This window comes from Dermacentor variabilis, chromosome 8 (assembly GCF_050947875.1).
Source record: "Dermacentor variabilis isolate Ectoservices chromosome 8, ASM5094787v1, whole genome shotgun sequence".
In the NCBI taxonomy this organism is placed as follows: Eukaryota; Metazoa; Arthropoda; class Arachnida; order Ixodida; family Ixodidae; genus Dermacentor; species Dermacentor variabilis.
Window position 1 is genome coordinate 40,490,260 of NC_134575.1, and position 24,972 is coordinate 40,515,231.

At 45.4% G+C, this 24,972-nt stretch overlaps 1 protein-coding gene across 1 annotated transcript; it reads right to left on the reverse strand.

The window, feature by feature from the left end:
* Positions 1-2,207: 2,207 nt before the first annotated feature.
* On the reverse strand, positions 2,208-23,367 carry LOC142591369 (cytosolic endo-beta-N-acetylglucosaminidase-like). Its single transcript, XM_075703695.1, has 8 exons — positions 23,135-23,367; positions 19,675-19,823; positions 18,687-18,832; positions 14,167-14,384; positions 10,222-10,330; positions 9,244-9,431; positions 3,811-4,062; positions 2,208-2,445 (listed from the first exon to the last, which is right to left on the reverse strand). The coding sequence occupies exons 1-8, from the start codon at positions 23,365-23,367 to the stop codon at positions 2,208-2,210; spliced, it is 1,533 nt and encodes a 510-aa protein (XP_075559810.1).
* Between the last annotated feature and the right edge of the window lie 1,605 nt (positions 23,368-24,972).

Consider the following 24,972-nt stretch of genomic DNA (forward strand, 5'->3'; position numbering starts at 1 on the left):
TTTATTCTATGCCGTTACTCGGCGCGTGTCTCCGGTCGCCGTTGCCGGCTCGCTGGGTCCCTGGCTTTCGAGTGCCCCGAGGACCTGCTGGACGGCCCAGAGCTGTTCGTCTTGGTCGCAGCTCTCCGCGGCTGCCTCGAGCCGCGGTGGGATCGTGCTTGATTTTGATGCTTCTGGATTTTTAACGCAGTCCGACAAGATGTGCGTGTAATATGCCGTCTCCTTCCGGCAGACTCTGCACTTATCGGTCGGATATGTCTCGGGGTACATGCGATGCGTCAGTCCCGGGCTCGGTAGCGAGAAAACATTCACAATAGGATAGGGCGTGAATATAATGCAGCGGAAATCGAGGACAACACGGAACATCCCAATTGAATGCGAAGACCTTCCGCCAGCGAGACCAGTAGGTATAAAGCGCCACCTTCCAGGAAGGGTGGCATTGGAAGATGATGCAAGCATCAATCGATCATCAGTCGACACAAGCAAGACACGTTTAGAGTAGACGGGGAAAAAAGCAGGGAAGAGATTTATAGGTTACACGTCTATTTAACTGTACAAGTGCTTTTTGAATAAGAGAGAAAATATTAAGGAAATTTAGGCAAAGTGCTGGACTGATAAGCGAGTATAAATAACCTGATTAGCTCAAGCAATCTAGGTGACTATTTGTCACCCACCCGCTTCAAAGGGGATGCCAATAAATCATTATTATCGTATCCTTTTCTTACGGTAAAATTAATTTGAGAGCAAGTGCACTGTCTTGTTTGTTTTTTGCTCCTTTATGGCGCTTTTTCATCATGTTTATCTGATATTTGTTATGAACCATGTGCAGTCAAACCCTATTATGAAGAACAGGTGTGTGTGCTAAAAATAGTTCGATATACCGTGTGATTCGAAATACCCAATCGCGACTACAGACAACTTTAACAAACTTTTGTGATGCAAATATTTACACACGAATTTGTTATTTTAGTGGAGAAAAGCCATGGAGGAATCTATTTGTTGAAAACAAAATTAAGCATAGCAGACCGTAATTTTTACCTGTACCTCGAACTCTTTCTCACATTCACTAATACTGTTCTCGATTCGAGAGATTGTGCTGGCCTCTTCCACTTCTCTCAGTGTCCGCGCGTACCAGCACAGCGCATTCACCACAATAGTGAGTCTTCAACTGCCGCGCGAGACAGCCCCACATGCAGAAGCAGGCGTCTTATATTCGATATGTCAAACGTCCAGTTGATTACGAGGAAGTTGTGTTCCAGTAATATTCATAATTCAGTTTCGCGCGTTCGATATATAGAATAATTTATTTTAACCGGGTTAGCTACATACAGTGCAACCTCGTTGTTACGATCTTCACGAGAACTCGAAAATTAAACGTATCATCCGAAAATCGTAACATCCAGACAAAGCTCCAAGAAGTGCGAAAATGGGTGTACTCGGTCACAAAGTCAATAGCAAAGGCTCGTGTTGCGTCGAGTCATGCTGCTCCACGTACCGTGTAAGGCGATGTATCGCATCACTCAACGCCACACGAACCGCAAACAACGCACTTTTATTCAGCAACGTTGAAATAGCTCATAAGTGTGCCCTGAGGTTTATTCATTTCAATGTCCGTGAAAGGAGTTCTTCTTGAAGTTAGAAGAAGCCGCCGTTCCCTCACTCAAGTGAGCAGTGGTGCACCGCCAGTTGGGGTGGCCGCACTATCGCAGCGGCGTTTTTCATGCAGTGTGCCTGGGGCTTAACACGTTGTTCGTGGGCCGTTTCAATAGTATTAATGCTAATACATTAAAATATAAAGGCACGAGTTTTGGAAATACCAGTAAAAGCCCACGTGCGCCGTCACATTATCCAATTTGACAAGGTGAAAACGTAATTGCAAATACCGAATGAAAAAAACATCGCTCCTATATGTAGTTGGCCGGGAAAATTGCAAAAAACAATTTATCCACCGAAAAACGTGCTATGTGGAATGTTATCAACGATATCCAACTGTATATTTGGGTTTGGAAGCATTTGTTACGTGCAGCTATTGGCAAGGGACTTCGTTACTTCGTGCTGGTTAGCGTCTGATATTTTTATGCATCTTAAGTTGGTGCTTCGTAGCTTCCTCAGCAAGTCCAGTGTGTTCAGCATATCGTTATGCATTTCCCCTTTGTTTTGCACTGATTCAGCATAGCCACAATACCTTGCATGTAACGCGTTTTTTATTACTCAAATTCAATCGATTCAACTCCGTCCTGGTCATATCGCTGCCTCTTCATTTCTGGTTCGTAGTCGTCATCGCTGTCGTCGTTACTGCGGATGACTATTTCAGCGGCTGGCCGTGAGATGTCGAGTTGGCCCAGCAGGCAAACGTTAGCTTCCCTATTGACGGAGAATAAATGGAGGCCAACCTCCACAAGAATGGCACCGTCCGCACCCCGCCGGTCTCCCAGCTGGTATTTCCTGAAAGGTGAGTTGAGCCCCACAACCAGTTTCAGTGGATACGGGAACGGCCGCCAATTACATGAGTGTAGGTGCTCGCACATATTCGAAATTTTGAATATGAATAGCTTATTCTCTGCTACGTGGTTCATATTTGATTTGAATACACGCTGGTTACCGTCTCTGCTGTTCGATTCTTATTTCATTCGAAAAGTCTCGATCTCACAGTTGTGCAATATTCGTTTCTTTGAAACACGTCAAGGTGAAAACATCAAAATCGTGGGGGAAGCAGACTATCATCATCATCATTATCATGCAATGCATGGATTGTACACTTTTCAGCGCCAGTGTGGGCTCCCGATCAGGATTTCGTGATTTCTGCCGCATGCACTCCTATCCTATTTTCATTCTTCTGTAAGTTCCCTTCTCGTGAGCAGGGAACCTAATTGACCTGGATGACCAGGGTGAGTAATTGACCTGGATAAGCGTACTAATGCAGGGACTCCAGAGGCTGACTGGCGATCACGAATTCTTTTGCCAGACCATTGCACAATACCTTTCAACCCTGCTATTACACAATCTCGTTTAAGGTTTCCCACCATTTGTTGCATTTCGTCCTCAGTGTTGATGAACAGGACAATGTCGTCTGCAAACCGAATCTTAGTTGTTGAGATATTCGGCATTCATCGCAACTTCTACGCCATTGCCACTCTGACAGGCTGAACACTTCTAAGATTACAGTGAATAGCATTGGAGAGATCGCGTCGCCTTGTTTGACCCCTTTCTTAATCAGTGATAAGAAAACTTGGCAAACGATAGGGCAAGATGTGTGCATTGAAAAACAATTAGGGGAATGTAAAGGAAGACTTTGATCTTTTTTACCAGTGCGTCAAGTTTGCCAGGTTGGCAAATTTGCATTGTAATGTAACATTATGAAAGAAGAATAACGCTCAAAACATACGAGCGCAAAGAAAAGGCAGACGTCAGATTCGCTGGTGCATCACGATGAGCGAAGGGAGAACGGTGGAATTAGAAAGTAAAATGCTAGCGCACAGAACAGTGCCCTTTGTACTAGGAATAAATTTAGGGATGCGGCAGGTTGGGCAGGTTGGTAAAGTTGTGCTGCTAATGTAAAGCAGCGCTCAAAAATTGCGAGAACAAAGAAAAGGTTCTTGTTGGACCAAGGACAAAGAAAACCTTCTTGGGAAGGTGTGCACCTATAGCAGTGAGTCATTAAGTCCCCGACACGTCCTCGCTGTTCGCGGGCCTTCCCATGGTTACTATATTTTTATCGTTTATGGTAAAGCAACACCCTTTCGAAAACGAACCTAAGTGCACGTATTTAAGATATGTATATTTCGAGCTTCCCTTTGAGAAAGTACGCACCTAGTGAGCCAGTAAGTCCCCGACGGCCCCTCATTGTCCGCGGGCCTTCGGCTGCTCTCCCATGTGACCGTGTAGTTGTCACCCTCCGGCAGGCCAACCGTCACGCCTAGACAGATGTCTTCCATCTCCCCTGCTGCAGTTTTAGCCTTCAAAACAATTGCAATGTCCTGGCCGATTGCGATGACGGAGCTGATGTTCTTGAAGGTGTAGCTCACCACAAGAGGGCTCAGCGGAAAGTCGCAACCAAACAACCTATCAGTGGGCAGAACATTGAGGTTTAAGCAGAGCATAATGAAGCAGGAATTCTCGTGAAACAATTACAAGACATACCTTACATCTTTCGCGTTTTTCCCGATATACGCCAATTTATAAGCGTGCTTATGGTGCTCGTAATGACGCAAATAATTTTTTTCATTTCCACTTTAGAAGAACACTTATTCCCGAAGGATTCAAATAACAGTTCTCGACCGATCTTGCGGAGCCCAATTTTACAGCAAAGCAGTTAACTCGTTCGGGCCTGACGTTTTTTGGGCGGCAGCAGTGATCTTACTTTTGTCATTTGGCTTATTCAGTGGAATAACGAACATATACACAACATTTGTTGCATTTCATTTCATTTACAGTATGGTACTAAGTCCTCAAAGGATATCAGGACCGGATGGTTGTAGCATAGGTGAAAGTGAATTTTGGCCTGACACTTCAGTTTCACTGAAGCTCACCAACTGAGCTATCACAATGCGCTGGCCTTCACAATCTGGCAAGCCGAGCGAAACTACAGCGTTTGAAGTTTTTGTATATGTTACTCCACAAGTCATTTAATCTAGACTACTCGGACTTTATAAACCTTAAATTCACTCGCCAGACTCGACAGATACACCCACATAGACTAGGAGAGTTCTCTTGCAATAATAACGGGTTTTTGCTTTGCTACTTCCCACAAGCTGTGCGAGAATGGAATGAACTGAACCCGTGTGTTACCGCACAAACAATGTTGTCCAAATTTGTTGAGCTTGCCGAGAAGGCAGTCCTCTCTTTTACTTATTGATATTATTTGCGTCTCTGTATGTGTTCCCACCTATCCTGTATTTTCTTAAGCCAGGATTGTAAATGTATATATGTGTCAAAATTGTTTACCCACTCCTGTAATAACCCCCATGGGGTTGACAGTATGTTGAAATAAATAAATAATAAATAAAATAAATGTGCCAAATCATGCAACGCGCACTAATTTTGACTGACTGAAGTATCGGACCGTTTCGATAACGGTGCAGTGAAAGTTTTGAAACAAGTTCTTCCATCGAATAATGATGTGAACAAAGAAATATAAGCAAGCTTCGTTATTGCTTCGCCACAAGTTTGGGAGCATTTCCTCTTACTGAATAACGAATACTAGTGATTTTGCAAGTCAGCTGAACAAACGTAATCTTGGCCATATAACCCTGCTACTTATTTTGGCCGAGTGAGTAGGCTGATCGAGACGATGGTCATTTTGCTCAGCTGTCTTGCTAAAGTTGACCCGCAGTGTGTGAACAAGTTTCTGTTACTCCATAACGCATTTTAGGCCGATCGTTATCGTATGATATTCACCATATACTTTTCGTACCTCTTAGTCCGAGGTACCGGTTCCTGATTCTTAAACGTGAATGTCGGCATGCTCCTTGTCCTCTTCAGTTCCATTTGGGTCGGACGTATTTGAATCCTCAAACACAACAAACGTTTTGTCCGAGACTAAAAGATCGGTGAAATCTTGGCCTTCGGGCAGTCGCTGAATAAAGCAAACGAGGTGCAATTCGTTCGAATACCTTAAAATTTAAGGAAAGCACACGGTATAGCGAGGGACGAAGCGAAACACAACCCAATAGGCACGCTGGCCACTCAGCGGTCATGTACTCTAATGAAAACTCCTGTTGTTCTGCATGCTATGAGCTACCCATTCGTACAGGCAGACATTTTGATTCATGTTAGCTTTTGTATGGCATTATAGAAACTCTCCTAAATTCAACTCACGTTATGAGAAGTGGTTGCGCAGTATCAAATTTATTTTAAGAGAGGTTTATACACGACGGCCCGATGACGGATAGAGCGCTTTACCGAGCAGTCTCTAAGCTACAATGGCCCCTTCGGAAAACAGGAGCCATCCTGGCGACTTAATCTGAAGATGAGGCTGCAAAATCATGATACGGTTAGAGCCGCGGGACGTGGTCTACTTCGCGGTTCCAAGGACGCATGTCAGACGGCGGTGTGAGTGGCTCTATGAGGTAGTTGACGGGAGAAGTTCGCTGCAGAATGGTACGGACCATCGTATTTAGGAAGAAGTTTTGAAGCGAGTCCTGGTGTGCGGTTCGGCACAGACAGCGAAACGAGGGTTCCCAGGAGAAAAGTTGGAGTCGAGATGCGAGCATCGTGTTTTATTTTTTGGGATTCTGATCGTCGAATTGAAGCGGTGGGCCAACTGACGAGGTTCTTCAGCTTGAATGGCGGCGTTCATGATTGGCAGGCATTTCGATGGGTCTGGGTGGTAGGGCATGATGGTATCGATTGTGTGAGAAGGATGACGGCCATAAAGAAGATAGAAGGGGGAAAAACAGGTTGTGGCTTGGGTTGCGGTATCGTAGGCGCAGGTAACGAATGAAAGAACTAGGTCCAAATTAGAGTGGTCGGATGTGATGTACATAGCGATTATGTCACCAAAGGTGCGATTGAAGCCTTCTGTGGCAACATTGGTATGTGGACGATAGGCGATGCATGTGCGATGAAAAATAGCGCATTCACCCAGCAATTTTTCAACGACTCCTTACAGTAAGGCGCGGCCTCAGTCGCTGAGGATTTCACGAGGGCATCCATAATGAAGCAGAAAGCACGGAGTATGAAAGTTGAGTTTTCCTGCGCTGTAGCAGGAAATATCTGCATAGCGTGCTAAGTGGTCGGCGGCAACTATAATCCACCAGATCCCGAACGTAGTCAAGAGAAGTGGACCTATAAATCGACACCAACATGATCAAAAGGTTGAAATGGGCCTGGAAGGGGTTGGAGTTCACCGGCTGGGAGGTGCGGCGGAGATTTGCGGCAAAGCGGACGAAGTTCCAAACGAAGGAGTACATCCCCCTCCAGTAGTAGCGCTGCCGAAGTCACATACGTCCTGAAAACGCCGGCGTGACCACACTGAGGGTCCGAGTGGAAAGAGGATCAGATCTCTGATCTCAAGGCTCTTGGGATGACGAGCAACCATGTACCTTCCTCTGGTGCATAGTTGCGTCGGTACAGGAGCTGATCACGGATCCCAAAATGAGGAACTTTGCGCCGAAATGTTCGAGAGGCCGGAAATGTTGAGGTATCCGAGAGAAGGTCGAAAAGGGATGCAAGCCACGGGTCACTGTGTTGTTCGGCAGCAGTAGTGTCAAAGTCAATAGACGACAACCTGCGCTTTACAATGGTACTCACGAGTGGCCTCTAGTGAGAGTGGCGAGCGGGAAAGAACACCAGCGTCGGAATGCTTCTGTCTGGAACGGTACACCAGGTGTATGTCGTACTCATGGATTCTCAGGGCCCAGCGAGCGAGGCGGCCAGATGGGTCTTTTAAATTCGTAAGTCAACACATCGCATGGTGCTCGATCACTAAGTCAAAAGAGCGGCCATATAATGAACGGCGAAACTTGCCAAGTGCCCAGACGATGGTCAAGCACTCATTTTCCGTTACGTTGTAATTGCCGTCTGCCTTGGTCAGTGTGCGGTTCGCATAAGCCACGACGTATTCTGCCTGACCAGGATGAAGCTGTGCGAGAGCAGCACCTAGGCCTGCGCCACTTGCATCGGTATGTAGTTCAGTAGAAGCCTGAGGGTCAAAATGGCGAAGAAAAAGTGGCTTCGTGACAAGAAGGCCCAGGGAGGTGAAGGCATGGTCGCAGGCAGGGGACCGCGATGCCTTTTGCGCCACGAAGCATTTGCGTGAGGGGTGACAGCATCTATGCAAAATTTCGAACGATGAGCCGGAAATAAGAGCACAAGCCGATGGAACTGCGAAGTTATTTCATTGTAGTGGGCCTAGGAAACGCAGAGACGGCCCGTAATTTCCCGGGATCTGGAAGGATGCCATCCTTGGACAAAACGCGGCCGCGGATCGTAAACTTGCGTGCAGTAAAGCGACGTTTCTTGAGATTAAACTAGCAGACCGGCGTTGGTCAAGGAGCTCAGCATGCGCTGAAGGCGGCGCAAGTGTGTTGCGAAATCATGGGCAAATACTACGATGTCGTCAATGTAACACAGACATATCTTCCATTTAAGGCCACTCAAAACGTTATCCATCATCCTTTAGAATGTAGCAGGCACGTTGCGAAGTCTGAAAGGCATGACGGTGAACTCATATAAGCCATCTGGTGCAACAAAAGCAGTTTTTGGGTGATCCGCCTCCACAATCAGGACCTTCCAGTAGCCTGACTGCAAATTCAATGAAGAGGAGAACTGGGCTCCTTGTGAGAAGTCCAGAGCATCATCAATGCGCGGCGGGCGTAGATATCTTCCAGCGTGATCTTGTTTAAGCGCTGAAAATCTACGTAGAAGCGTATGGAACCATCTATCTTTGTGACAAGTATACCACAGGAGAAGCCCATGGGCTCTGTGAAGATTTAAATACGCCTCAACTGAGCATGTCGTTCACCTGGTCGTCAATGACGCGGCGTTCCGCAGCGGATACGCGATACGGACGTTGGTGCAGCGGTGTGTGGGAGCCAGTGTCGATGAGGTGCTCGACTGTTGACGCGCAGCTTAAGAATGCTTGTGCGACGTCGAAAGAAGTTCGGAAGTGCTGCAGAATGGTCAGAAGCTGGGATCGCTGCGAGAGTGTCAGATCCTCGGCGATGAATGGGCTGAGGACATCCGTAGATGTTGGATCAGGACCAGAGAGGGCGCATAAGTCAAGGACAGTGGTAGAGGACGCCTTGTCGGGGACGGATACGATGTGCGTATAATCGATGTTCTCGACGGTGCCAAGGCATTCGTGACGAACCAATGTGAGCGGGGATGAAAGCGTGTTGTAAACAGGCATTGTGCTGAAACCGGCGGCGAGGTCAAGAGTAGCAAAATGCAGAAGAAGGGTGCAACGAAGTTGGACCGCGTGAAGAAGACCGTTTCATCGTAGATGGCACGACATAAGACTGGTACAAATGCTGGCAAGCACGACCGTATAATATTCATGCCTTCCTTGAGGACAACTTTAGCAGAAGAACGAGCATCAATGAAGGCGAGGTCACTGAGCTGGGTGAATTCAACCTCACCGCGAGCGTAACCGATTACAAAGTTGCGGTGCGTAAGAGAGATCCAGTGACCTCGCCTCCGTTGATCCTCGTTCTTCTGCTAAATTTGTAATTTGCCAGTCAGAGGTGCATCAGACCCTCGATTACGCACTTAAAACGCGACGATCCGTGTGCAGAATTATACCTTATGTAGGGGTTAGCGTGCCGGCAGTGAAGGTTAGGCTCAAATAGTACGTGGAGGCTGCCGCCCCCGTTGTAGCCGTCGTGCGTGTGCAGCGTTACTGAACAGCAGGAGTCCCGGAGTTCGGGGCCTTGGTCCCGAGGCTGTAGCTGCTGCTGGTGCAAGTTGAACCACGGCAGGTTGGACGTTATCTGCATCGAGGTGTGCGCATATGATTTGGAAGTGAGTGGGCTGTCATTCCTGGCCAACATTTAGTTAAGCTACAGAAGATCTACATTATCGCCACGTCCAAGCACGAGCGCTTTGGCGACCCACGTGGCAACAATATTTCTTTTTTCTGAGCTTTAGGTTATGCGTTCGATCCCTCAGCACAACAGCCACATTTCAGTGGAGGCAGAATGCGACCACTCAACCATTAGAGGCAGTGCCAAAATGCTTCTGAAAAAATATATATATTGGCACTATAAAAGACCGCCATGTGGTCACAATTATTCCAACCTACGCTACTGCATCGCTGATATTGCACAGCTGTTGATATGCTACTTTAAATTCCATCAGTCAAAATCGAAAACCAGGCGCTGACTTAGGAGGGTTTTCCTCAGCAAACGCCTTACATCAGGAGTCAAAGTATGCTATAAATGTTCGCAGACTGCATGAGTCATTCAAAGACAGGTGCGGCTTTCCGCTCCGACTAGTTGAGCTTGCACGTCAAGTGAAATATTGTTCAAGAGCATCAGAGCAGGTGCCATGACAATTGTTCCATGCCGGAATTGAGGGTTGTTTTCAAGCAACTCCTCTTTGTCTGAATCAATCGCTGAATGTGGTAACGAAGCTGCGTGACTACGCACAAATAAAACACAAGCACTACACTAGAATATGTTAAAGCGATGCATCAAATGAAATATGTCCACGAACACGGGTAACGTATTGTGACTGTTGCGGCTGGTCACGTGACAATAATGTTAAATGAAGATGACGTGCCTTGCCGGCCACGAACACCTTGCTGCCAAAGCCTTGGCAGAAGCTTGTGGACAGTGGTAGCTTGGTGAGACGCCATTCAGAGCAGCAGTCATCCGGAAAATTCCAAAGCCTGTACATGCACCAATTATTCAAAATGTGTACCTGAACAAAACGGAAAATTTTACTGAACAAAGTAAGACTGGTTATAATAAAATCCAAAACAAAGCGAAAATACTTTCGTTTGAAATATCGCATTTTCCTTATAAGCATGCACGTTTATGAAGGCGAAAACGACTCCCGTTTTTCTATATTTCTTTTCGTTGTATCATCATTCGTTAAATTAGATAATTTGTTATATCCATCTTCTTATTAACAAACTTCAACTGTATGAACTTTCAGGAGTAGTGAATCAAAGCAGCACATTTCAGAGTGCGTAAATACGTGAATATTTAATTAATCAACCTACCTTTTATCCCACAGCGCCCGAACACCATTTCACTTGAAATAAAATTTCAACTTGCTAACTTATTTTCTTTTTGCATATGGAGAGTATATTCGAACGAAAAAACAGTAAACTAATAATTGATCAAAATGAAATATAAGGGCGGTTACTAGCTTAGTGATTAATATACTGAACTATCAACTGAAAGCTGCCTCCAGCATATCAAGGACGCTAGTATGGGCTCTATATTCGGCTACCAGCGCTTAAAGCAGAGTTCTTAGGCATTAGCTTTGGTGTATCATAAATGATACGCTGGGCTTTGCATGACTGAGGCCCTTTAGTTGAAAGTAATACTTTGGTGGAACAAATACACAATAAATGAACAGTAATGAAGATATATGATTCCAGAAAAAATGTAAGTCACGAGTTAACGGCGAAAGCGTGTACAAGCTTCACGAAACAAAATGTCAAGCCCAGCAGAGCATAGATATTAAGCAAAATATGACATGCACATTCACAAACTTATTAATCCAGGCTATACGTAACCAAAGGAGTATTTATTTTACAGAACATAGCAAAGAAAAACACACTAATGAATGTATATGGTTAGACTACCCAGAAAGCGACTGACCAGACACAGTACATAACTCTCCTAAAAGCGTCACATTTGCTTAGTCCTTGCAGTGATACATAGCGCGAAAAGTATAGGACGAGCGTGAACACCTAATGCACAATTTTGAAAGTTAACTGATATTGACATTCTGACACGTACACACAAGCTGTCAACATAATTTACACTGTTAAGTTACAGCAACCATAACTGACTCCCATAACTAGCAATCATACATATTTAATCATGCACCGACATGCACCGATACAGCGTTTTGTTGCTCATCACGTGCTACATAAAAGTGTTTTTTTTTTCGAATGCGAAAGAAGCCCGCAAATGTACGAAAAAATTGCCGCGCGACTGTCGCGTGATTCCCGGTCTTCTTTCGCACTCGGAAAAAACACTTTTATGTAGCACCTATTTAGCAACAAAAAGCGGTATCGGGTGTTTTTCATGTCGCTGTACAATTTTCTCATTGACAGTTTCCATCCTACTCTAATATATGAGAAGTTGCTTAAATTATTACAACTAAATATGTAATTGGGTAGAACGAAAAAAAATAATCTGAGTATCTCGAAGCGACGGCAAACAACATTACCTAGGTTCTGTCCGGCTACATGGCGTTCGCATATTTTTGAACTCGGGCTAAAGTTAGCTGGGACACGCTGTATATATAATGCCAATAAGTGTCTAGCACAAAAAGATTGTTGATACCAGTAATCTGAAGCTGCGGCTACTAGCGCTGTTTTGATTACTATAAATGCCATGATAAGGAACTGTAGCTAGAGTGAATCGAGATTTTTCATAATAATAATATCACAATAAATACTTAGCGGGCGAAAGCTGAGAAATACCACTAAAAACGTCGTCAAGCTTATTTTGAGTGTAATGATTTGAGATAACTTAAGGAACCTATCTTTCATACGCAGCTGTAACTTTTAAGATCATCATTGAATTGGTTGTGAGAAGGCGTTTCGCCTAACGTATAGCACTAAATTAAGGAACCAACGACTGACCATAATGTGTTCAGAGGCGTTCATATGGTCATGATTTATCATGACAGTATCCTGCACACTGTTGGCAATTGAAGTACGAAATATACTTTTGAATAGGCAAAGAAAGTCTCGAAAACCAGTAAGTGGCGCAGCCTGGCGGTGAAGGCGTGGCACTTCGGATGTAGTAAACATGAGATTACTGTACACAAGTCGGCTGTTATTAAGTAGAGCAAACTTATTGATTAAAATTGTAGTTCGTATATAATTAGGCTTTTGCGCTTTATGTTATATGTACTACGTAGTAAATGGATAGCATGCTAACGAGCGACGCGGCCTTAGTAGTAACGAGTTGAGCGGGCACAGCTGTTCGATACATCTAGGCGCACGCGTGGGCTGTTGTACGCGCGCGAATTTGCGAGCTAGTACCCCGAGTTCCGTGGTTTCTGTGGGATACATATTGCCATGCACGAATTGTGCCGGGAAGGGGGCCAGCACTGCAATAATACCGCTACTCGCTTATCCTACCGCCTAGATTGGTTCGGCTAAAAACAAACGCATTGCACATGCAGCCAGCAAACGCTTGGCCTTCGAGATCAGCTTCTGTTATTTGGAAGCAGCCATCGCTGGGCGTAGATTCGGACGCCACCTATTATGGCAAATATAATTCAACGCTTCATAAAACATAAACTGCAGGAACGTCGGCTAGATTTTAAAAAATGCTTTCTCACAGCTAAGAGTGCATTTGTCTGCTTTCCACCTATGCCGGCGCGTAATCGCTAACGCGCTCACCTATCACTGTTTCCAGCGTGTTTCTTGACCGCGACTGCTCGCCCAATGCAGATGGGAAAATTCGGGTATAAAAAGGTCCCACCGCGTTTGCCGCGTTATACCACTGTATGAGGGGACACTCAGATCAGTAAGCTTTTCGTTGCACTAAAAAACAGGCACCGCAAAAAATGGTTGTCCCTTTAAGATTCAATGCAACGGATTATTCCACTATGTCACAACGCGTGAATAGTACTAAGATTTTGGTCATTAAGCATTTCAGGCCATATATTTTGTCTGTTCATAAGCAGCTGAAATATATACAGAATGCTCTTTGAAAAACGAGTGTTTAGCCTATAAAAACCACGAAGTGCGCCTTTTGCGCAGGTTTTCGACGAATACCAATGCTGCAGTTGCAAACCATTAAAAACCAAAGAACGTACTGCTCGGGATATGCTTTTTACCGTGGCGCTAGAGAACATGCAGTATCTTCCACCTTGGCGACTCACCGATACTGGTTCACTCGAAAATGCTTTTTTTCCATTTCCTCGTAGACCCAGCCGGCCGCAAAGACAGCAGCTGACAAGCCACATTTACGAGCCAGCCGAACGGCCTGAAAATGAATTTTTGAACAGAGCTGCCGAAACTGATGTAGCATCTCTATACTCATTTGGAAAGAAGAGAAAGGGGATTTACTAAGGTCTACTATACCCATGTGAAGATGGAACGCTTTGGCCAAGTATATTCTTCATCAAAAGAGAGTGAGCAATATTGCATGCACGATTGCAGCTGACTTCAAAAGGTGTAGTACTTCTCCTGTTGGCCTCAAAAGCATACAAAGGGACTGGAGTGTATTCAGTCATGTCCAACATCTCTAGATGTTTCTGTCCCTAGAATACACTTGTGAGGTGCTTAGGAAGACATCTGTTTGGCTTTAACTTATTGAGTTCTAGTCCATGAACAGCATTGAACTTGTTTACTACTTCACCTTACTGAAAAAACGAATGGCTCGCGTGAGGACAGAATCTGAATCCTTACTAAATGCCCAAATATATTTGTACATGTCGAAGCCACCAGAATAGGACGTGCCTCTTGCGTACACATCAACCCCAGCGTAGACGTCGGCTTTGCGGTTGCCTGCCAGTTGTGCTGACCTCTGGAGCATGGTTTTAGTCCACCGGAAGTTGAGGAAGATGCCATCGCATAAGTCGAGAAAGCACGAATTTTTTTCGTTGAGCTCGTTGTGTGGCTTGGCCTTTCCGTTGACGTCGACAGCATCGTACCAGAGGACAAGGGAGCCAGGCACGGCTTTGTGCATTTCTGTGGTGATGGCCCTAAGCGAGTCCTTGAGGAATGGAACGAAGCAGGGGTCCTGAAACCAAGCGTGATGCCACTGCATCGGTGGATGTTCCCACTATGGCGCTGCGCATTAACTACCATCCGTATAGTATACTTGCATGCACACCATATTATACAAATCTAAGACCCTTCTATTTGAAATCACATCTCGTTAATTCTTCAGACCTCCTTAACGTAGCGGTGAATGACTATTGGAAAATATTGAATAACGAATTGAATAATGTCTTATTCGATTCAATCTTCGAATCAAATAGCCAGTATTCGTAACACAACGACTTCTGTTACACTTTCCGTTGCCAGAGACCTTGGCGTCATCTCAGGTCTTGGTAGTGTCGACGTTGTCGACTGCCTGAACCTCTACGAACAGATTAGTGCCAACAACAAAGGGGGCCCGTACTGTTTATGCTCGTCAACGTTCTCTTTTACCATGGCGCAACGCCTCGAGCAAGGGTTCCAAACCCATGAACACGAGCTCACAAGCTGGGACAGCTTCAAGCAGAAGGTAGGCGCTTTATGTGGGAAATGCTTTGGTCGACAGCTCGCTGCAAATAAGGAATTCTTCAAACCCATGAAGACGTCAACTGAGCCACGGGTCACTCACAACACGTCTTAGCTCTCTGCCTCGAAGCCATCGAAAACATGGTCGAGGACGATAAAATTGCAAACGTTCCCGAACTTGTCTCCGCGGCGATGGCTTGTGCTTGGCTTTGTCTATTGTTGACGCCATCGCTAATGAGTGTCGCCACCAGGATCAGGCCAGACAGTGACGCTCATCGCGTGTGCGCGCGCGACAAATACAGCAGTGACGTCGCCGTGTGGCTATCTCTTTCGCCCCACCAACATTTAAATAAAACCGCGCGTATATTTTGCCATGAACTTGACGCGCACACTCCGCTACCCTAGAGCCCAAGTTGTTTGGTCAACCTTCTTCGGCCAAGCAGCCGTACGAAAGATGATCGCCAACATGGGTATCCGCTGTTTCCTCGACTATCTAGAGCTCCAGGACGGTGACTTTTCAGCCACGGGTAATGAATGCCACGGAACCTCAGCGATTACCAGTATGCCACCTTCCAATCCAACAGCTATTCTCATTGCCCAACAGCAGACCTATCATGTTTAAAAGACGATGATAATAATGGTGTAACCTTGCGTGGCTTTTTTTCGTTCTGGCCAGTGTACTTGCATACGCTCTGGTGAGTACATCTGTATTTAGTCGTTCCCGTGCCTTTTTATTTACGTAACAATATGAACGTTTTCAAAATAATTAAAATTGGCAAGTGCGCATGATCAGACATCCGATTTCTGATAAATTAACCTCGGTGGCTACGGAATGAGTTAGGTGATGAAGCATGCTATACATGTGTAAGGGAGTCGGAAAATTCCTTCTAAACCATGAGCTTCAGATATGATCACCTGATGACTGTGATCACCATCCGAAGAGTCCCGAATATACGAAAATGCTGCTTATTTACGAAAGGAATAAATTGTCATCCACTCGACCGTAGCACGAAGTCACAAAGAAACCCCCCCCCCCCCCATACCGAGTTTCTTGGAAAAAAAAAAAGCTTCGCGTTTGAAAGCAAAATTCTTCCTGGTCCGGGAATTGCACCCGGCAGCCTTTCCGGGCGGTCACTCTACCATCTGAACTACCATCTGAAGCGTGGAATGTAATGAATGACATTTTCTAACATTGTGAAAGCTAACATTTGAGCACCATCGTATAGTATTAACGGAGACAACGGCTTGGTAATATGTGAGAAATATACGATGTTTAATTCGCTTATTTAACTCATCAATTCCTCTTCAATTTGGTTCATAAATCCCTATTAGCACATCTTTACTTTTAATGCTAAGCAAAGGGCACTAACCAAGATAATTTACTCTTCTGTAGTTTACATAGAACTAGACACCCGCCGTGGTTGCTCAGTGGCTATGGTGTTGGGCTGCTGAGCACGAGGTCGCGGGATCGAATCCCGGCCACGGCGGCCGCGTTTCGATGGGGGCGAAATGCGAAAACACCCGTGTGCTTAGATTTAGGTGCACGTTAAAGAACCCCAGGTGGTCAAAATTTCCGGAGTCCTCCACTACGGCGTGCCTCATAACCAGAAAGTGGTTTTGGCACGTAAAACCCCAAATATTATATTATATTTACGCGATTATAACGCGTCTTTTTTTTTTAGTGATATTCGTTTCTTGAACTCGACCCGCGCGTTACGTTCGAATAACGGCAAAATTTACTATTTTAAAGCAAATATTCTAAATTGTGCCGTTTTTAACGTTACGTTGGCAACCTGCACCTTTGCTTCCCGGTTCAATCTATAGACAAGGCGACGGAAGTCCAAATTTCCGTTTTGTTGGAATCGACGCCATAAACGCCATATTTTCTGTGCTTGTGGCTGGTGTTACGTTTACGGTGCTGCAATACCCTGCGGTCTTTCGCGCTTCGTTATCGCGTTGCAGAGCGTTCGGTATATGACGACCACTTCTGCTGGGAAGCTCCGCCGTGACTCGGCGGCTCGACGTCAATGAGTCGAGGAATCTCGGATGGTGGCGCCAATGGGAGGCCCTCTGAAAATTCGGGACAGTCGGAAGGTCCTCGTAGTGGCCTGGTACAGTCCCCGAATGAAATGGCCGCGCGGTCTTTTAAGAAGTATAGTTAATCACGAACAAGCTCGCGGACAAGTGTGACTTGATTCTCGGACGATCACTTGCGGAAGTGGTTTCACTTTCGCGACACTTCGTTTCGGCGCCGAACCCGTCGAAGTACACGGCCGACGGCGCTCTCGGAACTGATAGCGAGCTTGGCACCGTGAGGCTTATAGCGCATGAAAAAGACAAGGACGAAAGGAAGACGTGACACACACAGGCGCTAACTTGCAACAATCTTTATTTCGACCAAGGGACCCGTACATATATACAACTTTTTCGCGCACATCATACATGCGCTGTTTGCGAAAATTCCTTACGCACCATTGCGCAGGTAAGATAACCCTTTGCGGGAAAGGGAAATTGATGGTTTTCACACACAGTTATCCCCAAGCCTATCAATAATTTCTGCTTCTATAATTTCGCGAGTTATCCTACCTCGGGCTCTTCCCGCAATGGAGCAGTCCCTGCAGGCTGGAGCACACGTCGTCGCGTGGTCACCATCAACCACCCCCGTAACAGGGCACTTGCAATGCCTGCAGTGAGCGTCAAGGAACCCACCCCGCTTTTCTGCTACACTATACCGGTGTTTCTTTAAACGCTCGTTGAGGCACCTTCCGCTTTGCCCCACGTAGTTCTTCTCACACTTTGAATGAAGGTTGTAAACAACTGCTCCCACACATTCAACAAATGGCTCCTGTTGTTTCTTTCTGCACGTGCGCTTGTCACACAGGCCAGGTCTGGTTAGTCTGCATTGACATTGCAATTTTGTAGAAGCTCTGAAAACACAATCCTAACATTCGCACGTTGACCTAATTTCTTTAAACGGTGCGACAGGCCGTGGATATATGGGATGACAGCAACGCTCCTCTTATCTACACAAGGCAGGCTGGCGGAATTCTTTGATAGCTTCGACTTGAGCAGAGCCTCAGCAACGCCAATAAGTACATGTGTAGGGTAACATGTACTTATTACGTTGTACTTATTACATGTGTAGGTAACATGTACTTATTACGTTGTACTTATTACATGTGTAGGGTAACATGTACTTATTACGTTACGCTATTGTACTTATTGGCGTTGCTGAGGCTCTGCTCAAGTCGAAGCTATCAAAGAATTCCGCCACGGTGCCGTGGCGGAATTCGGTGCCGTGACGCTTTCGGTGCCGAGTCGCGCGAAATTTCGCGAAATCTCGCAAGGTGATCGCCCGAAAACATCGCGGAAGGAAAGCTCTGTCTTATCAGACAACGATGATAAATGAGGATAACTCGTTTGCGAACCCATTCTTTGAATAAAGATACCATTTCTCTTTCCGTTTATCTTGCGTAACATTGGCGGCTTTGTGTTTTCTTTTTTCGTTATTTCGCGGACTGAGAAGTTGAACCTCGCATTACACTCGTGGTCGCGTGATATTCGAGAAAATACGGTAATTTTGTTTTTGAGATGTCATCCTGGTGTGGGCAGTTGTAAAGGCAGTGTCTGAAGGCAGTATGCAGAGATATGCGCAGTGGCCCCGGCCTACTACACGTCAAAGCCCTCCCTTTAAGAAAGTCAAGTCCCGTTTCCATTTGTGAGTGTGTTTCTACTTGTATATGTATTTGTGAAGTTGCCCTCTCGGAACATGTGTGATAGCGCACGATTCTGCTACAAGATACCAAAACCAACTCACCACTTCGCACCCGATGCTGATTAGCCATCCATCAAACCGGCCCACGAACGCAACACGTGCTAGCTGGGCTGCAATCTGGGGCACGAGTCCTGAGCCTTTAACCACATCAATAGTCTTGCCATCGTCCTTGCCTAAGATAAAAGTTCCTGAAAGGTCGGGAGTAGTCAAAGAAGACAATGCGACGTAAGAATAACCAGCTTTCTGGCATGATTATTGCTGTGCAATTTGAAAAGCACGAACTTAATTTTAATAAATTTTCATCCCTTATAAGTACTATAGTTGTCTCACTTTATATTTTAACTTCAGGAGACCACAGACTCTAGTTTGAATTGTGTGAACATTTCTAGAGTTGAATGAAATGCACTTGCAAACACAAATAAAAGTTCCTTTAAGAATTCACTACACACCTGTCTCTGAACACATGTATGGCTAAAAGAGAAATACAGATTGACGTGCAGCCATTTGCATTCGTGGAAACCGTGTCAGCAGCATAACCTCATAGCTGAGCCCATTAGGATGTGCGACGCCCTCAGTATCGATAGAGTATACACTGCCAAACATTATTACAAGTAACCATAAAAACGCAGCTGAGTGTGTTTGAATAGGTACAAAACTGGAGCTGTAGATGTACAAATATGCCAGTTACATTCATAAAAACTATGTTGGATATGGCTCAATCTCATAGAGTTGTGACCACGAATTCGCGTGGCGTGATAAACGTTAATTGGGGCACATTTTGACTCTTCAAACTTTGTCAATGCTCCCTCAGTATCTACGCTCAGCAACATTTTTTTTTCTGGCCTTAGCGAGCCAAAAACCTTTCGTTAACCAAAAGTGTCAACTATACCAGTGGCTCCACAACGAAAACGAAGCGCAATGAGTCAAATGGTATATGTAACATTTGTTTCAATAGAACAGAATTTAAGAACCATATTTGCTTTGAACGACCTCAAAAGTCAATTGTTCGGGGAAGCCCAACACGGCTCACCTAGAACTTTGACGCCATGCTTGTGGGCAGCCGAAATCCAGCCCGGAGGAGGGATCGTGACCATGTGGTGGGAGTAATGAATGAACGTGTCGATAATCTGCCAGTGGTGGAACCGGTACACGTGCCGCTCATGACAGCCATGGATGAACCTGCAGTTACAGTGAACGCGGAAAGTGAGGCAAGCTTGATCTCAATTAGTACAGCGCGTAAAGCTGACAGCCTGATGTGCATGTGCATATAAATGTGCAGATCCTGCCCCAGCCCTAACGAAAATTTCAGTACGCGCAAGCGACTGCAGAGCATTTGTTATGGGAGTGCGAAAAATCACCGCCTAAGCACTCCGTACAGATAGTTAACCAGCCAAGTTGAAACGTGCGGCCCCGGTGTTTATCACTGGGTTAATCCCGACGGTTCATTAACCGACGGCTTGGTAGGCTACCGGATCCTCGGTTGCTGCTTGCGCTCGGCTGCAAGAGCCTGCTCTTGAGACCGGGCGGCAGCATCGGCACGGCGTAGACGAGCTCTCTCCCGGTCTTCTCGCGGCGTTGCTGATCAAAAGTTGCCTGCTCCTCAGGAGTACGTATTATGCGTGGCCTTCCCACTTCGGAGCCGGAGGGAAACTGCTGCGCGCGCGCTCGGCTGCGACGGAGAGCAACGTCACTGCTGATGCAGTCAATCGCGCGCATCTCTTTCTCTTCTTTTTTTCGCGCATGCGCGTGGAGTGGCGCTGGAGGAGTTTTCGGCGTACAGGCGACACACGCACGGACGATCGAATCGGTTAGCCAAATGCAGCTTCGCTGTAAAGCCAGAAGTCGCCCAGGGAACACGTTTTGTCGACGCTGCCACTGTCAGACAGAGAAACAAACGCTCGTCGCGGCATGAACAATAATTATCCTCTGTAATGATCCTTCGTGAAACATATACATAGCCAGAACGGCCACGTGACTTCTGTGAGAACTGGGTAAGGGAAATGAAAGCATAGCGCTTATCTCAGTGCGTCAGTGGCACAGACGAGCAGTGCATATCAGGATGACGCCACAGCCACCACCAGTACCACTGAAAACCTTCTTGGAATGGATACACCCGAAAAAATTTGCCTGATGATCGTGCTTTCGTGAATTTCGTGCTCTGCGAAATGCTGGAGGGGTGCATAAAAATTACAGCCTCCCTTTCCCAGCACATATCCCCCTATTTCATACCATCCGCCTCCAGAGGCGAAGAACAGAAGGAAAACACCGTATCCCATTTCTAGAATTTCAGTAAAGACATGCGTTTCTCTCAATACAAGTCTGTGTAAGAATATGATGTTTTTGTGTTTAATTAATAGACAGTTTAGCTTGTGCTACAATTTGCAGTAGTGAGCATGTTACCCGAAAGAACTTCCAGTCTCGAAGCCCATCAAATGTCTACTATACATAAAAAAACGTTTTCAACTTCACACAGCGTACGAGAGAAACCATTCTACGTTTTGATGCAAAATAAACGTGTGTCGTGCCCTGGAGAACACATATTGTTTATAATTTTTCATTCAATATGCGTCAAAATTGGTTTTAAAAATTGTTTTGCGCATAGAAGAAATGTAGAAAATTGGCAGCCTTGTATGTTGCCCCAATTGCTCGCCAGGATCTCTGTAAGTAGCAAAATGTTAATGAATTATCTATTAGTGTGAAATATAAAAATTTATGTAAGTACTATCGCCTAGTAATTTTTTGCCAATCCAATAGAAGTTTTCTAGGGGCATATATTCGTCTATAGAATAATTGGTTAGAGGCATGTACATTGTGATAGTAGTTTCTGTTAGGCTAACAGAAATGTATGTGTCAGGATCACCATCAATTAGGACTGTCACAGATGATTAAAACTTTCTTGCTTTGTAAGATGGAGCAAAGCTAAGGTGATGCATATTCGGGTTGGAATTTGCAAGAAATTTTAAGTAATTAATTGGTCCCCATTGAACGTCACTGATTAATACAATGTAAAACAACAAAGTAGAATAATAATAATAATTAATCGTCAATTTATTTTCTGTCCCCAGGAACGAACATTAAGTCTAAGTACTAGCGCGCGCATACATAAAAAAACGGCAGAGGAATATAAGCAAAAAGAAACAATCTAGAAAATTAGGGCACATACAACAAGGCACATGATGAATATAAAAGAAACGGGAGGAGAAGGTAAACTGAACAATATTCGAGTCTATGCCACAACATCGTAAAGCTCGTAAAAGAACAATGGCAGATATAGAACGTGAGCTCTATTTCGTCGGCAGCGAAGTAAGGACAATGGCATTAATCCAACAGTGTTAAAACAAGGTCCAGTGCCCGTGTTAGCAAAGCGGTGATGACACATATGCGTATAATTTTTTTCCTGTTCCCGATCTGTAAAGTCACTGTTGGATCTAGAAATGCCATTCCGGACGACAGGCGCGTATGCGAGATCAGGAAGACAGATTGTTAACTTGCGGAATGGTGTATACTTGTAAATTGGTGTAATGGTGTAAATTGAACTCTCCCGATAGTCTGCAAACAGAGTTAAAAGAGCGCGTACCCCGCATTGCAACGCGTTTAGTGTGAGCTAAAAAGTGCAAGGTTGTTTAAAAAAGTACATGTGCTTCTGCAACTGCTGCTGTTACTACTGTCACCACTGCTGCCGATCTGCGGTGTTTGCAGAGTGCGCGTAGTGCCGGTAGCATCGTGTGCGCTGTGCATTCGACGTTTCCTTCGCGTTGAAGCGAGAGATGCGCGAAGGTCAATTCGCTCGCTACTGCTGCCGCGATTCCTCACTCCAGTGTTTTGGCAGCGAGTTTCCGCAGTCATAGAGCGAGATGTGTTCATGTTTACCTGTGCGCGCATGACGCCGTACTTGTTACTTTAGTAAGCGAATGTTTACAAGTTTGTACGGCCGATAAAACTACCATCCTTAGTTCGTATAACTATCTACTAATTAGCTATCGCAATCGGTGCTTCGCCTTTCGGGTGAAAGTGCGACTTTTCTGTTTAAAGCATAATATTTTTTTAAAGATTTGCCGCGTCACTTCATTACATTCATTACTTTTCACGCTAATGATGATGATCATGATTATTTTCTGGCATCCCCTTTGAAACGCGGTGGTGGCATAGTCACCTATCCTGCTTGATTTAATCAGGTACCGCGTAATTTCATCTCAGCAGTAAAGTTATCGGTACGCGCGTAATTCGCGCCAATATAGTCGAAAATTAGCCACATTGTACCATAGACTGCACAATCTCCGGCATTAGCCCACCTGGCCTATCTTTTGGCCTGTCAAGTTGCGTATTAGCATCATCAAAAGAAGGTGGCGTCTTGCGCTTATGGACGAGTTACGTCCGTTGTCTTTTGAAATGTTTCATCACTGAATAAGCTTTTCTTAAGTCGAATCTGTGGGAAAAGTAACTTCGACATGCGGGAAAGCGACCGCACGCTAAGCTTCTAATTCACTCGCCTGTCCTCGTTGTAGCCGCCACCCATGTCGTGGCAGAAGATGGTCCTCGGATCTTCAGGCTTACCGCGCTTGATGGCGTCCGACAGCGGTTCCACGGCGCACAGGAAGGGCTGCTCCTTGTACGCGAGCAGTTCGTCGAGCGTCCTGAGCGGTGCGGCCTCCCGATCGGGCTCCCATTTCATCTCCCTCACCTCGGGAGGACCGCGCTTGGCCCGCGACGACTGAATACCCATCTCAAGAACGGCAACCGGCGCTGTTGTGACCGAGCGGCCGCCTCGAACGTGGTTAGGCTTAGTTTTTAGATGCAGATGTAAAGCCTAGACGCTAGTGGCACATACCCACTCTGGGAGATTGGCCAAGAACCGGGTAATTCCATATAACGATAAGTAAGAAGAGTTACAAAATACCGTAAAAAGAAATTAGAGAATAGGTATATGGGAAGTACTAGATAGATTCTAGCTTATGATTTTAATATAATGGAGGAATAAATTAAAATAAAAATACAGCTTGTGTAATGGATTTTGTAGAAAGATAAGAAAACCTTAAGTTGTGATTTCATAGACGAAATCTTTCTGGCCCTTCAATAAAATCCTCGGTGGCATCGCCAACCTTCCTGTCGCTGTGCCCAAGGGTCGAGGCACCCAAAGATCGTAAATGTTGAACATTTAGGTCTAACCTAAGAAGGCAGAATGGCGTTTCTAATGTTCTTTTTTGCAATTCAGGATATCTTTGACAACCAATGAGGAAATGATCTATTGCTCCTTGTTCCCCGCAAGAGGGACAGTTCATTGAGAGAGCCAGACCAGTTCTGCGTAGGTGAAAATTTAGGAATGGAATTCGTCTGCGTAGTCTAGAGATTGCGGCTTCAAGTGCTCACGTTTGACAGAGTTTACTATTCTAATTATGCGAGAAGGGCTGAAAATCTGAAGACTTTGTTAAAGAAGGGGCGTGAAATTCGCGCAGCGAGCGTCATTTGCCGCCGAAATCTCGCCCCTGTGATGAAAGCTGGTGCCGGTAAGAATCAATCCCTGCGCCATTCAAGGATGCTTCCACCAACAAATCTGCGATTTCGTCTAGGAATAGTCCCTTATGTCCTGGTACTCAGACCAATCTAATCAAAGCTAAATGACGGGGCATTGTCAACTTGAAAGCTCGCAAAACCTGGGAGACATTAAAAGCAGTGAGGAAGGAGAACAGAGACAGAGGATTCCTCACGACCACTTGGAACGTGTTCATATGTTTAGTTTACGAAGGGCTAGAATTAAAGCTAAAAATTCAGCTAGAAATATCGGTACAAAGTTTGAGAGGCGAAGAGAAAACTACCAATCGGAAATGGCAGAAACTATTCCAATTCCACACTTTTCTTCATTTTGGGAAGCATCAGTAGCAATAACTGTCTTGATGGGCATGGGCAAAAACTAATCCTTTAAGATAAAGCTTAGCATGCGGTAAGATAGTGACTTTGCATATTTTGCAGAAAATATCGTCGAATTGAACATTGTTAGACTTGATGCTGCAACAAACAGGAGTCACCTCACGAATTTGGATGTTTGTATAAAAATAATTTGAGATGTATGGAATCGCGGCCAGTACAAGCCAAAAAAGGAAGTCCGGCTGGCAGATAAAAAACTTTTTGTGAACTCCTTATATAGTGTATTCATATAGCCTCAGAAATTATTGTTTGGTCTGGACGGCAGCGCCACTTCATTTCGTCCTCCTTCTATGACGACGCGCACTCATTGCGCCTCACTCAGAGCTTTTCCCTTCTTGTGACCCACCCTCGCGAGGTCGGTTGTTGTTGTTGACCTGAGTGGTCGTGGCGCATACCCAAAGTGTGG

Bases quoted from the DNA above. Each gene is read 5' to 3' on its own strand.
- LOC142591369 (XM_075703695.1), bottom strand. From the start codon at position 23,367: ATGGGTATTCAGTCGTCGCGGGCCAAGCGCGGTCCTCCCGAGGTGAGG. The intron at 10,331-14,166 runs GTCAGCACAACT...GTGCATGTACAG, and splicing joins ACTAAAACCATGCTCCAGAG to GCTTTGGAATTTTCCGGATG. The intron at 2,446-3,810 runs GTGCGTACTTTC...CTCACCTTTCAG, and splicing joins GGGACTTACTGGCTCACTAG to GAAATACCAGCTGGGAGACC.